Source organism: Pelmatolapia mariae, linkage group LG8, assembly GCF_036321145.2.
Source record: "Pelmatolapia mariae isolate MD_Pm_ZW linkage group LG8, Pm_UMD_F_2, whole genome shotgun sequence".
Taxonomy (NCBI): domain Eukaryota; kingdom Metazoa; phylum Chordata; class Actinopteri; order Cichliformes; family Cichlidae; genus Pelmatolapia; species Pelmatolapia mariae.
The window spans coordinates 22,113,972-22,127,819 of record NC_086234.1 but is presented as its reverse complement, the minus strand read 5'-3'; the positions used below and the strand labels follow the sequence as shown (position 1 = coordinate 22,127,819).

The following is a 13,848-nucleotide window of genomic DNA, read 5'->3' as shown; positions in this document are numbered from 1 at the left end:
CAAGGCATGCTATTTGTCAAATGATTATATTAAAAATGCTTCAAAAGGCACCGCAAACGTGGTCAAGACTTCAGGTCGAGTGGTTCTGTTACTGGCTGTGAAGCTGTAGCTTTCTGTAACCTTTAAACGTACACAACATCAAAACCTTATTTGATGATTTATATCAAAATGTAGTTCGTGTATGGCTTTCATGACCGGGGAAATCAGTTTTTGGTAATGGTATGTAAACATGTTTGTTTCTGTTGTAAAGCTGGCCATTTAACCCAGGGGTCATTGGGCTTTATGGCAGTTTGCAGAACTACAGATTTTTGGACTTAAGTGCAACACAAGGGATATCTTTTTAGAGACTGCCACATTCAGTATAGCTCCCCCTTAGGTGTATATTATGGGCAAAATATTAGCAACAGACTTGGCTCACTTTAGTTCAGTGGTTCTATTTCTCTCTTCCTCTGCTTTCCTGTCAGTCTCTACTGTCCCTAACAAATAAAGCTGAAAAAGGCAAAATCTTCATATTCCTTTGGCCGTCAGGGAAAAACAACAAAAACAAAGAACTATTTTTGACATCCATTATTGCTGACTGAATTTCTCCTGTGCTCCTTCACCCCAGTTCGGCGTACGACCACAACTTGGAGAGGAACGTTGCCATCAAGAAGTTGAGCCGACCCTTTCAGAATCAAACTCATGCAAAACGGGCCTACAGGGAACTGGTGCTAATGAAATGTGTCAACCACAAGAATGTAAGAGCCAGAATTTAATGGCATTTTTGTTTCTTTTTGCATGGTTTGAATGTTTTGGTCTAACTCTTTAGACATTAGAGGATAGCCTTACCTTTTGACTGTATAGTGTAGGTGCATTTCATGTAGATAAACCTGAGCATTGAATAGAAGTATAATTTAAGCAGGAGCAGAGAATGTACAGTAGAAATTAAAGGGGACAATTAGCTTTGAAAAGTGTTAGCAGGATGCATTTAAATGCTATTCTCATTCCTGTCCATTAAAATGATTAAGTTTTGATCTTTAGAGTCATTATATTCAGAGCTGTGTAAAGTGTGAGTCAGCTGGGAAGCAAAAAAAACTGCACAATATGTTGGTTTTAAAGCAGAACCTGCTGAGCTCCACACATGGAAACGAACCATAAACAAAAGTGTTTTGAATGACCACAAACTTCTCGGTGCTGCTGCCTCGGAGGTGTGAATGAGGAAACTATCCTGCTGTTATTCATAATTAATGCTAACGCTTCCTCGTTGAACTTTTCAAATTAAGAGTTGGTCCTTCTTGTCCAGGGATGCGGATGTGAAGATGTTGTCAAATATATAAAACAACTCCAGCAATTACACTTTTTTTTGCAGATTATCGGGCTGTTAAATGTATTCACACCACAGAAGACACTGGAGGAATTCCAAGATGTGTGAGTATCAGTGAGCCAAATCGCAGCTGCTCAAATCAATACAGGATACAGAACGCCGGGGGCTTAGATGATCTTTTGGGGGGCTTAGCCGGATCTCTTGTTGTGCCTCACGTTAAATACTTCAGGGAAATGATGCTTTATAGTCAGTGGGATGTCAGGTGTGCACACTTCATGGTGAATATTAGAAAAGCACAGACTGAATCAGCTGGTGACAGGAATGAACCAGTTTTCAGGCTGATTGGCCACAATCTGTCACCAGCCTGACACTCACCTGTCAAGAGCTGTAGCTATACTATATATATGCGCCATGTATGCATGCACTTTAGTTGTTGTTGTTGTGAGGACTCTGCCATTAATAAGAGCAACATCGGGATATATTTAACAGAGCCCTGGATGTGTTTCGAAGTCGACAAGATGTCCGTGTAAGTAGCTGTAAAATCAGAGGGGAATGCTGGGATGTGGGGGAAGTGATGGTTACCAAGAGTATGATGGGAACGAACATGATTAATGCCATCTTTTTGAAGCCCAGAGTGTGTATACACATAGATGTGTGTGTGTGTGTTTGTGTCTACTCTTCTGTGTTTGCCTGATTGGAGCTAAAAAGGAAACTGGACAAATCGTGGCCAGAGGGTAGCGGGGCCATCGCAGAGTTGGAGGATGAACACTGCATTTGCTTTGGTGTTTGTTTACTTGAATGTATACCGGCACATACATATGTGCACCCATACAATTGGTAATGCATTGTAGCCAGTTTCAGTATTTTATAAGCTGTGTGCAAGCACAAGTTCTGCTTTGTAAATGATCGTTCTGACACAAAGATGTTGCTTTGTTTTTTGTTGTTGTTGTAACAACAAAAAAAAATCTGTCAGAGGTTCCTTACTCCATGTAGGAGGTTTGAAGTGACTGATGATGTAACAGCTGACAACTATGATAACATCATCACTGTTTGGAGGAGATACCGTATTGTCACTTCCAAAATGCCAGGCAAATTAAAGCTGATTGGGTGAGAGAATCTCACACTTTCATGTAGCTTCATATTCTATTGGCATGTAGGAAACGTAATACAGAGTCAGGCACGTGCACATGCTGCATCTATACACTTTACTACACCCACTGAAACAAACATAAAAAGCCCCTGTGTTTGTTTGTCACTGCCTGCCTGTGTGCTTATTTGAACCTCTTTCCTTGCAGGTATCTAGTAATGGAACTGATGGATGCCAACCTCTGTCAGGTGATTCAGATGGAGCTGGACCACGAGAGGCTGTCGTACCTGCTCTACCAGATGTTATGTGGAATCAAACATCTGCACGCCGCAGGGATCATACACAGGGTAAGCCATACCAGGGGGGCCACATATGCAGCTGTACAGATGTGACTGGGAGCAGTTGCAAGCTGAAGCTTACACTGAGTTAAGTCCGTGTTTTTATGAATTAAAAGTTTCACATCAAAGGAAAAATATGAGACTACTGAAAGATATCGAAGGTTAATAGTGAAAACACAGTAGGGTGGTTGGAGGAAGGCAATGATGGTGGTACGTTTTTGGTGACCAGTTGTGCAAACCAATGCTTAAATCATCTCTAAGTAAAATGTGATGTAGTTTAACTTCCTGCCATAATATACACTATAGATGGCATGCTTGTGGGCTAAGCTTTATGGGTTCTTGCAGCTTCTTTAGTGTGCAGACATAAAAGTGGAACCTTCCAGCCCGTCCACAGGATAAGTGTGCCTGCTAAAATGTCAAGGCGCTCTTTTAAAGCTGCAGTTGACTGGATCTCATTGCATTTACATTTACTGATGTTTCTAACATGAAAGCACCAGATAACACAATCACACATTTACAGGTTGCAGTGGAGACACACATGCACACTTGTCGTTACCTTGAAACATCACACACACAGAATGACAGTACACACCCTGAGGCATCAACAGCTATATGAATAGGTTTTTCATATGGACACACTTACACAGAGTGACTGGCAGCCTCCTGTCAATCACCCTCAGAGAGATGTGCTCCAGTAGATTAGCAGAGCTCCTCTTGCTCTGCCAGCCAGAACTAATTGAGCCGCAGGCGGAGCTAACCAGCCTCGCTCACACTGGCACAGCTCGGCACGCGAAGCTTTCATCAGGTGAACAGATGCAACGTGAGTCACGGATCGCCAGAGATCGTGCTCTCGTTTTTTGGGGGCATTGTCTCAGTGATCAGAGCTCTCTGGTCTGTTTCAGCTGCTCAGAATCTACCTACAGAGGAGGCAGTATGACTGACTGTGGTTTAGCCCTCCAGTCTGATGTTCTTATGATTAACAAGTGATGATAATTATTATCAGGAGGATTTTCAGCTGTAGCGCATTAAAGATTTCCTGAAATTAGCGTTTGCCAGTGAGTACCCTTCAGGTGTAGTCTGTTTATTCTCTTCTCAAAACCAGACGAGGCTCATTAAGATGTTATCAGATTAGCCTGCATGTAAATAAGACTGAAATGGGGAAATTATTGCAATAAATCACCTGGCATATGGCCAGGTTATAGCCATAGGCAATGAGTCTTTATCGCAGGATTGCTTATAGTTCCCCTCGATTCTGTCAGGGTTAGCTTCAGAAGAGAGGAGACACCCTTGAGCAGATGGGCTGTTTTTTAAGTTCTTGTAAGGAAGCATTGCCAAAAAAAAGCAGACAAGGAAATGAACACACTGAACTCAAGAGAACAGATAAACAAGGATGAAATGGTGTAACCAAACAAAACAAAGACTTTGTGGTTACAGTGATTCATCATCCTCTCGGTGGGTATCAGCTTTTCAAACAAACCCTGATATTTGAGCCCCATTACACCAGCGACCGTGTTTCCCATATATAGACATTTCTAGGAATATTTGTCCCCCCACCAAAAAAAAGAGTCTCCTTGCAAAGCGAGTTTGATTTTCAGTCAAGCCTTTTAGTTGTCTTTTGTAAAATGTATAATCTATGTCAGGTTGTAACTTTTGCGGTGGTGTTGTGTTTGAACAGGACCTGAAACCCAGCAACATCGTGGTAAAGTCCGACTGCACACTGAAGATTCTGGACTTTGGTTTGGCCCGGACGGCCGCCACTGGTCTCCTCATGACGCCCTATGTGGTGACGCGTTACTACCGCGCCCCTGAAGTCATCCTGGGAATGGGCTACCAGGCCAACGGTAAGTGCAGGAAGTGGATGAAGCGGCTTCTTGACAGCGACCGGCTAATGAGGAGCTGCTGCCTGGCCTGCTGCATGGCCCTCACCCCCTGAGATGTTTCAGGATCACTTCCCAAACACTCTCTCCCACACACACAGGCACACACTCCCTGTTCCTGTAAAGGTTACGCTCAGGGGGGGGAGTTGGCATGTGTGGCATCGGTGCTTTGTGGGGAACTTCCTGTCTGAGGACTGTGGTGCCCAGCAGTGTTTTAGCATGTGTTTGATGTTTTATTAACAGGTTGCCTGTCCTGAGCTCAGCTCAGCTAAGCCAAAAAGTAAACCTCAGTATGAATACAGGCACTAATGCATGCTTCAGCAGTTTCACCGTGCACTCCTGCTTGAAACACATCACAGTTTGAGCAAGGCAGTCTGAAGCGCAGAAGTTGACGTATGGTGTAATATGTCATATTGATCCATTAGATGCCAGAGCACCAATATCATATAGTTGAGCAGAAAGATTAGTAGAGGACTAGGAGGACTGTGCTATGAATTAGTGCAGCCCAAAGCTAGCAGAGATGAAACAAAGCATAAGAGATGTACTGCGATATGTGATTAAAACCTATCACCACTAAAACCTCAGTTCTGTATATAGATGAAAATCTATAACAGTGCAGTAAAAGCTAGGGAGACGCATTGGGTGCAGCTGTGGTGCCGGTGGTTTGTGTTAGATGAGCATTTCCTTTTAAGAAGATGGCCTTGTTGTGGGAAGTCTGAGATTCTCTGCTGTGATTGTGTGAGACATTGGCATTATCAGCACTGAGCTGCAGACACTGTAAGGTGAATGCCAGCACAGCTCATTAGGTTACCGTAATACTGGACATAAAATGTCTAGAGAAGCCCACGAGTGGAACAGTTTTGTTATAATGTTCTGTCCCAGTAAGGAAATAAAGACTGAATTTATTGGTACAGACAGCAAAGGCTAATAACATGCTGAGAGTCAGGTGTAAGCAAAAACACTAAATGTAATTGGAGAGCTGCACTGTTTGTTTGTTACTTTTAAAATTCTGTTGATTTAAAGTGTGCATATTCCCCTACAGCACAGGTGCAGGTAGTACAAGTCCCCTCTTAAAAAAACAATTAGAGGGTCTCATAAAAACTAATGCTCATCAGAAACACTGACCTGATTTTTTTATTTTTTTTCCTGCTGACTTGTTGCATCTTTCTTTCTTATTTTATTTCATTTTTTTTGGGTTATTCTCTTCTCCCTCCTTTTATGCTGCGCATATGTAGTGGATATTTGGGCTGTGGGCTGCATTATGGCAGAAATGGTTCGCCACAAAATCCTTTTTCCAGGAAGGGATTGTATCCTTGAGCTGCTTGTAGCAGTGTCTGGCATTTCATGTGAAATGAAGATGGCCTCAAAACAGTCACATTTTCAGATCTTCTTTTGTTTCCTGATTTTTAGTTATTATTATTTTTTTTACATTTTTCTTTGTCATCAAATACATCGCAGCTATAGAAATTCTGTTTCTTGGATTTGCCTGACACCTTGACTTGCAGCCGCCCACCTGCTCTTCCTGCAGATCCACTGGCTCGACTCCCTCCTCACTCACTCGAGCAGCAACACTGTTGCTTCGAGCACCATGACTGTCACATGAAAGACCTGAAATAGAATTAATAGTTTGCTCTGCCATAGCTGAGAAGTGAACTGCATAAACTGCTTACCGTATGGCTTTTGTTGTAATGTGAAAGAAAAACTCTTAAGCTAAAATTTAACACAAAAAAATGATTTCTTGGCGTCATTAGATGACACTTTCCAGCTTAAGTTGCAGCGAGGATACAGAGAACATTAAATTGCATTTTTGCAAAAAACAAAGTTCTCATAAATCTTAAAAGTCATGGTCTGTAGGAGAAGTAAACATACATTTTTGCAGCTATGATGGAGACAAACACCTGTTAAACACTGATCCAGGTGTGAGAGTGCTCTCAGATGCATGCAGGTCATTTTGCGTCATGTGTCACCTTGCACGAACATCATCGTGTTTATGGATTATAATTTCCCCTCTCGTCTTGTTCTTATTTTCATTTTTGTTTTCCGTTTGGTTTTCAGTCCTGCATGCTAATTCGGTGGTTGTCATTTCATTTTTCAGTTGATGTCTGGTCTGTTGGCTGTATCATGGCTGAAATGGTCCGGGGTAGTGTGTTGTTTCCAGGCACTGATCGTATCCTTAAGTTGAACCTCCATCCAAACCCCCGTCCTCCTCAAACGACCGTTGTCCCATCCTCTCTCTGACATCTTGTTCATATCTTTGCACACAAAAGGGGGAAAAAAACCTGCCAAACCTGCTGTTTAATGAGCGATGACGACATTGCGCTCAGGGTCGACATTCATCACTCGCAGTGGCAGAGCTGGAAGAGTTGTAGCCATCTTTCATGGCAAATGCTGGCTCCTTACAGCAGGCAAAGTACAAGTTTAATTATGTGGTGACAAGAATAATGGCTCCAATCTATTTAGGTGACCCAGTAAGTCTTATTACACCAAGGTTAGCACTTCTACTATGCTGTATCAGACCCTGTTCAGTATAAATGGTTATAACAAGAAAGTAAACATGCACTACAACCCTATTTGATCCCACTAGAGAAATTGTGAAGCAGTGGAGGGAAAGAATACAGGCATTTTATGTCCTGATTCAAAAAGGTCCCTATATAACAACATATTGTTAAAGAGCTCCTTTGTTTAGTAGTTATGGGTTTTTTTAACGGGCTGATCAGGATATCACCGACTACTTCCTAGTCTGAAACTTCAATACGATATTAGAATTTCATCATCTAGGTGTATTATGTATCAGACTGTAAAACTGCACACTCACTGACTATCAGTCCGCAGTTGCTAGAATATCCTAAACAATCCTGCTTTCTGACACTTAAAGTAACAAAAATTCACATAATGGACTTAAAGTTTTATTCAGAATAAGTGACTGAGCCCATAAGATCAGGAAAGTATTTACTGAGGTTGGGACCAAGGCCCCTTACTACAAACTTTCAAACAAGGCTTTTTGCAAACACCAGTATCGCCCCCTGTTGGACACTAGAGAGAATGCTGGTTTTAGGCCCTCGCCAATTGGTTTTAGTTTAAGATCCAAAAGCCAGCTCCACCTTTTATGTGAAAAAGGCCATTCTGTAGCTTTGTGTCAATGCTATCCTCTTTAAATTAAGTCAAGGATGATATTGTCAATTGATTTGTTATCAGGATCTTTTTAGCAGTGTAGGGTGTTTGGTTGAAAACATGGCTTAAAGGCTAGCTTCCTCATTAGCTTACTACTAGGATGCTAGCAGTCGGTAGCTTCCATTTGTCTTAATGCAAATTATTTACATTCACAAAAGCTGCTAAACAACAGACTAAAGGATAAAGAAAAAAAAAAATCAATCATAGCAAATGTACTTTGGCATTAGGAACTTAACAACCAGAGCTTTTTGTTTTCTCAAGGCTAGGTTTCTCCTTCTGTTTGTTCATTCATGTTTGAGGATGAACAAAGATGTGAACAAGCAGTCTGAATGTGTTATCTGTCCTTACATGTGTGTGACTTGTATTTCCAACATCTGGATGTCTTACAGGTGAACCTCACATTGCTTCACTTGACGTCTAGCTATGTAGGGTGCAGATGTTTGAAATATATATGTGTGTGTATATTATTTTTTCAGATTGTGTGTATCCCACTCAGCCCATCCTAACAGGTTTCTACAGGAATAATGTGCAAACGAAAATCATTTAGTTTCAAAGCTGTGTTGTAGCTATTTGTGGTTGTAGTTATTTGCTTTTGTTCTTTTTTGTTTTGTTTTGTTTGAGCTTTCTTTATCAGCTCAGTATTTGGGGAACATGTCCAAACCAGATCAATGCAGCCCCGTCACAAACATTCCTCAAACTTCTCTCAAACTGGAGCATCTTGTGTTCCAATCCAGCCGTACGCTTTTCTTAACACTATAACCAAAAGATATTGACCAGTGGAACAAGGTGATCGAGCAGCTGGGGACGCCATCTCAGGAGTTCCTGATGAAGCTCAACCAGTCCGTGAGGACCTATGTGGAGAACCGGCCACGGTATGCTGGCTACAGCTTCGAGAAGCTCTTCCCTGATGTCCTGTTTCCTGCAGACTCTGAGCACAATAAACTGAAAGGTAGGGGTGTCTTGTAAATTCTTACTCAAGCATAAGAAGGTAATGAGTGTTGAAACAGTTTTGGTGGATGGTTGTCAGTAGGAACAATGAGGCAGTCATTAGTTATGCCACAGTGTGTTTTGGTTTTACTGCTTGAAATCACTGTTGTAAAGTTGTGTTGTTCTTTTGTAATGTAGAATTTATCATCTGTGACTTTTTAGAGGTATTTTTTTTGGGGGGGGGGGGGGGGGGGGTTGTTTTTGCATTTGGAAGTGTAACAGATGAGTCCGTGGGTAGTCAGTGAGTACACATGCAAGGATGTATAAATATGAACTTCTCCTCCACATGTGCTTTGGGTTTGCAACCTAACAAATATCTGCTGACAGCAAAGCCAAAGCAAGATCACTGCTCGGCGGCAGTCTTTGCTTAACCACTTATTCTAGAAGCCGGCAGCACCAAAGTTGTTTCTTCTGGGAAGAGGAGTTCACCTCAAGCATGTCTTTCTCTGTAAATGGAGAGAAGGTGACAGGAACACTCGCAGTGAGTGCCACAGAGCTGTTGTAAGATGTCGCAAAAACAAAGTAGTTCTTTTTCAGTCCTCGTTACTTCACAGAGGTAGGAACATGTGATGACAGTGTGTTCCCCCCTCAAGTTCTCTGCTTTAACAACATCAATTAGCTGTGATGACTCACTGTGTCAGGTTTCATACAGAATGTGAAACAATGTGCGATAATCAGGGCGGATGTCCTTGACATGCTAAAATGGAGACAAAAGTGGATACATGTTCTCTGTTGAAAAGGCAAAAACCTAGGTGAGTTTCCCATCTTGGATAGCATCGGGGAGCAGGGTTTTGAAAGTTGGCTTTATTTGTTCTAAAGGCTTTGTGCAGTTTTTTTTTCTAGTTTAAGGTCTGTGTGTGTCAGTGTTAAAACCCTAAAATAGACATCACAGGTACAAACCTCTGAGTGAGCAAATAAGCTCTAACCATGTACCGTTCAGACTTTTTGCTTGGGAGGGGTAGCCAATCACAAGAGTTTAATTCTCTCAGTCATACAGGCCTAGAGATTGGTTCATGACCCCCTATTAACCTCCGTTAGTTTAGGGTAGAATATGTATTCCCTGGCTAAAAAATGGTCACAAAGACTACACTGCACCAAAAACCTCCTTGCGATTGCTTTGATTGCTAGTAGATTGGCACAGTTGCCTGTGGTTTGATGCCCAAACTTGCCAGCCAATCAACAAGCAGTAGTGAAACTTGAAAAAATGTGGTGCAGAGAATTTTAGCCTTGAAAGTAAAAGTTGTCTTACTGCTGAAATCAACCAATGACACAACTTTTACTCTGAAGCTGAATGTGCTCTGTTTCTGATTGGCATCTCTTCAGTTTCACTGCTGCTTAGCAACTAGTTGGTGAAAGTTTGCAAACAAGTTGGCAACAACAAGCAAACTCCTGTAACCCCTCACAATTAGTAGATTACAAGTCACTGACCTCTGTGTGACTAGTCTCTATGTGAGTGAGGCCTTAACTTAAAAAGGAATGGTCAGTGTGATTCAGATAGAGGTAAACTTAGGGTCACAGAATAAGATAAATGGGGATTAATCTCAACTGTGAACCCTCAACCAATTTTGGCAGATGGCCTCCCCTTACCTGAGCCTGGTTCTGCTGGAGGTTTCTTCCTTTTTAAAGGGAGTTTTTCTTTCCCGCTGTCACCACCGGCTCGCTCATAGGGGGTTGTCTGATTGTTGGGGTTTTCTCACTACTATTGAAGGGACCTCACAATATAAAGAATATTGAAGGGACTGTTGTGATTTGACGCTGTATTAGGAAAGAAAATGGGTCTGAAAATATACATTTGGAGCTGAATATAAGCAGCATTTTTCCTTTATGGAAAAACAGGACTTTATAAGTGGTACCACGAAAATTTTGTTATGAATTTTTTCCCTTCCTCACAGATACTCATTCGTTTACATTTCAAAGCGGTTGCTGCCTACATTGTTTCCTGCACCAACATCCCATCTCAACAGGAAATGCATCTCATCAACCAAGCCGCACACTCCTGCATATTTTTTATGTTCAATTATTTCCTTTCAGCGAGCCAAGCCCGTGACCTCCTATCAAAGATGCTGGTAATAGATGCATCAAAGCGGATCTCAGTGGATGAGGCTCTCCAGCACCCCTATATCAACGTGTGGTACGACCCAACTGAGGTGGAGGCAGTAAGTACTTGAGTTTCGTGTATTTTCATTGCATTCCTGTTTGAGTGATAATCACATGGAAGTGATTATCACTGCTAATAGCATCTATGTTCATTGATTATGGCAATCACACCTGAGCTCTACCCATTTCAGACCTCTTAAAAAATCCTTAATGTGCAACATCAAAGCCGCTCTAAGTGTAATATAATTTGCTTTAGGCTGGAATATATCCCTCATATTGAATAGCTGATGGGAAAATTCGATTTAAGGGTCTTTTGAAGTTTAGCAGGAATGCAGCAATGTAGCTTTTCTCTGTAGAACATTGAAAATTTTCCTGTAAAATAAGTGAAAAGGTAAAGTTTAACACATTTCAAATGCCATTTTAAGCTCCCTTTTCTGTCTCAAGACCACAAACTGTAAAGCTGTGTCTTTGTGCTTCAGTCTCTAAAATTGAGATGGTGACAAATGTGAAGCCTCTCCTTGGAAACGCTGTGACTCAGCCAGTGCAGATTGATTTTTGACTGCGTTTTGGCAGATTGGGAAATGAGGCGAATTGTTGCTTTTTCCTCCTCTCCCCTGTCTCCTGTGGATTCCTCAGAGCTGACGGTGCATCCTTGAAAAGTGCAGATTTATACACAGATTGCACTCTTCCATTACACAACTGCATCAAATCATATGAGCTGTTCTGAAGGCCGACTATAACTCATGAGCTTGTTTGTTTGCTTGTGGTTTTTCTGGAGTTGTGCATCCTCCTGGTCTCCCAGGTTTTTACCCTTTGGCCATAGAAGGCTAATGGGTCAGATGGGTTTGAATCTCAGTGAGGTCAGAGGTCAGGTTTTATGAAAACCTTGTGAACACTTGAAGAAGGGGATGTAGTAATACCATAGGTGTGACTAATAGGAGGCTGAGGTATACCGCTTGTAGTCGCCAGTATTTTTCAACTCAGGATTCACTGAGTCTGAGACATCCTAATACACCTTCTGTATGTGAATGACTTCTGTAAATTTGACCTCTGGTTTGGTAACACTCATAAATCAGAGGCTACTAGTGTCGGCGTTTGTGTCTCTTAAAGAGGCAGCATCAGCATCTTCTCTTTGCTCTGTTAAAGAATAGAAAAGGGAGAGGGAAAATCTGCCCAACTGTTTAAGCTATGGCCTGAGTCTATAATGTGTGTGGATGTGATATGAATGAAGTGACCATTTGGTAAAAAGACACATTATTCTGTTTTTCTTTCCAGCCACCACCGGTGATCACAGACAAGCAGCTGGATGAGCGGGAGCACACAGTGGAGGAATGGAAAGGTAGGAAGGATCCTCTCCTCTCCTGTCATAAGTACTTAGCCGTTTACAGGGTGATGCATAAGGTTGGTCTAGCTTTGTGCTTCACAGCCTGTGGGACATTTAATCTTTGTTCTGGAAGGGAGTCGCATGTTTTCCTCTGCACAGTCTGTCAGAAACCATAAATGCTCCAGTGTCAGACCCGTAGTCCTCATTTTCTGCTGAAAATAACTCTGTGTCCAAAGCAGCATATTTCCCCCGTTGGTCCCCTCGGCCAGAACATCAGAGGTTTACCGGCTTGGGAGAAAGATAGAGAAGAGGGAAAAGCTAATTTTCATTGGTGTATAAATGCAGATTAACATTTGGTTTTTGTTTCTTCTAAGTCTGCAAAATGAACGAAAGCTTTCAAAATTAGTGCAGTTCATTCTTCACGGTTACTTTACAATCCCCGTCATCTGTTTTTAGTCACAAATACTAAGGTGTGCAAACCTGCATCACCTTCCTGCTGGGTCTTTATTAACGTAACTGTTCCTTTAATGTGAAAATGGTAAATGTAAAGCCTGTTTGCTTCATTCACAAAAATACATATTCCTGGATGATAATGCTTGGAAGCCTCGTGGGTACAAAATGAAGCGTATGCTGAGGTGCTAAATGCTAGAGTTGCTTTATACTGGTGAGAAAATACCCACAGGCTACCATGTTAAAATGCTCATCTTATGTATGCAGGTTCAGTTCTCTCTAGCTAATTTGTCCTTAATGACAAACGTTTGATTTTAGTGGTGTTAAGCCTTAAGGATGAATGGGTGGACACAGTGTAAGTGCTGCATTAGCTAGCACGACTCTTACATTTAAAAACAATCACGTCTGTTTTTATGAAACAAAACAAACTGAAAAACAAGCAAAACAAGTTGAACCAATTTTTCCTTAAACTAATATGCATGTTTTGTGACTCAAAATAATTTTAAGTGCCTTAAAAACTAAACTGAGTAGCTGTTTTTCTTGTGTCCAGTCACATGTTTAGATTGAGCAAAATGGTGACCTCATCACTTTAGGTTCAGGTTTTTGAAAATACTTGAGCTTTTTAGATTTGTTTTAATAGTTAAAGAGGCGTTTTCTCCATGTTAGTGTTCCTTTGAATATCTTTAAGCTCCCCTGTCTTAGCAGAGCAGTGATAACAACAGGAGGTTCACACCTGAAAGTGTAAATGTGACGCACAGATGGCTTGAAGACACACTGTCCCATTTCTGTCTCCTTAGAGTGAAATGTTCCCGTGTAAACTGGGCATTCATTTATTACCATTTTTTAGTCTGAAGCTTTTTGCCAAAAGAAGAAAAACATTTGTGCATGACCTCATCTTAAAACTGTCTTTCACCCTTTTTTTTTCTTCAGTTTGTAAAGTGATCTGAATAAATGCTTTCGTTGTGTTTGTTACAGAGTTGATATATAAAGAAGTGCTAGACTGGGAAGAAAGGACGAAGAATGGCGTCATCAGGGGACAGCCGGCGTCCATAGGTTGGTGGACTTTGTTATGTGAGAGAAGGTTTTAAAATGAGTTTGTAATGGAAGAGGTGAATATGTTTGCACTGCACAAGACGTCTGCGCACGATCACGGCTGCTGCACTATATTGCAAGTGATTGTAATGTATCTGAGACGAAGATGCTTTCCTTCAGAT

General features: G+C 41.5%; 1 protein-coding gene across 3 annotated transcripts in view; it reads left to right on the top strand.

The window, feature by feature from the left end:
• mapk8b (mitogen-activated protein kinase 8b) overlaps positions 1-13,848 on the top strand; it is a 32,486-nt gene that overhangs the window by 13,595 nt on the left and 5,043 nt on the right. For 2 of the 3 annotated variants that reach the window (XM_063481542.1, XM_063481544.1), the window contains exons 3-11: positions 608-737; positions 1,349-1,407; positions 2,599-2,737; positions 4,404-4,569; positions 6,701-6,772; positions 8,543-8,725; positions 10,795-10,919; positions 12,136-12,199; positions 13,610-13,687. In XM_063481542.1, coding sequence (XP_063337612.1) covers positions 608-737; positions 1,349-1,407; positions 2,599-2,737; positions 4,404-4,569; positions 6,701-6,772; positions 8,543-8,725; positions 10,795-10,919; positions 12,136-12,199; positions 13,610-13,687 — 1,016 coding nt within the window. Of the gene's footprint in view, positions 1-607; positions 738-1,348; positions 1,408-2,598; positions 2,738-4,403; positions 4,570-5,840; positions 5,913-6,700; positions 6,773-8,542; positions 8,726-10,794; positions 10,920-12,135; positions 12,200-13,609; positions 13,688-13,848 lie in introns of all 3 variants that reach the window. The other variant, XM_063481543.1, reaches the window with a different exon arrangement.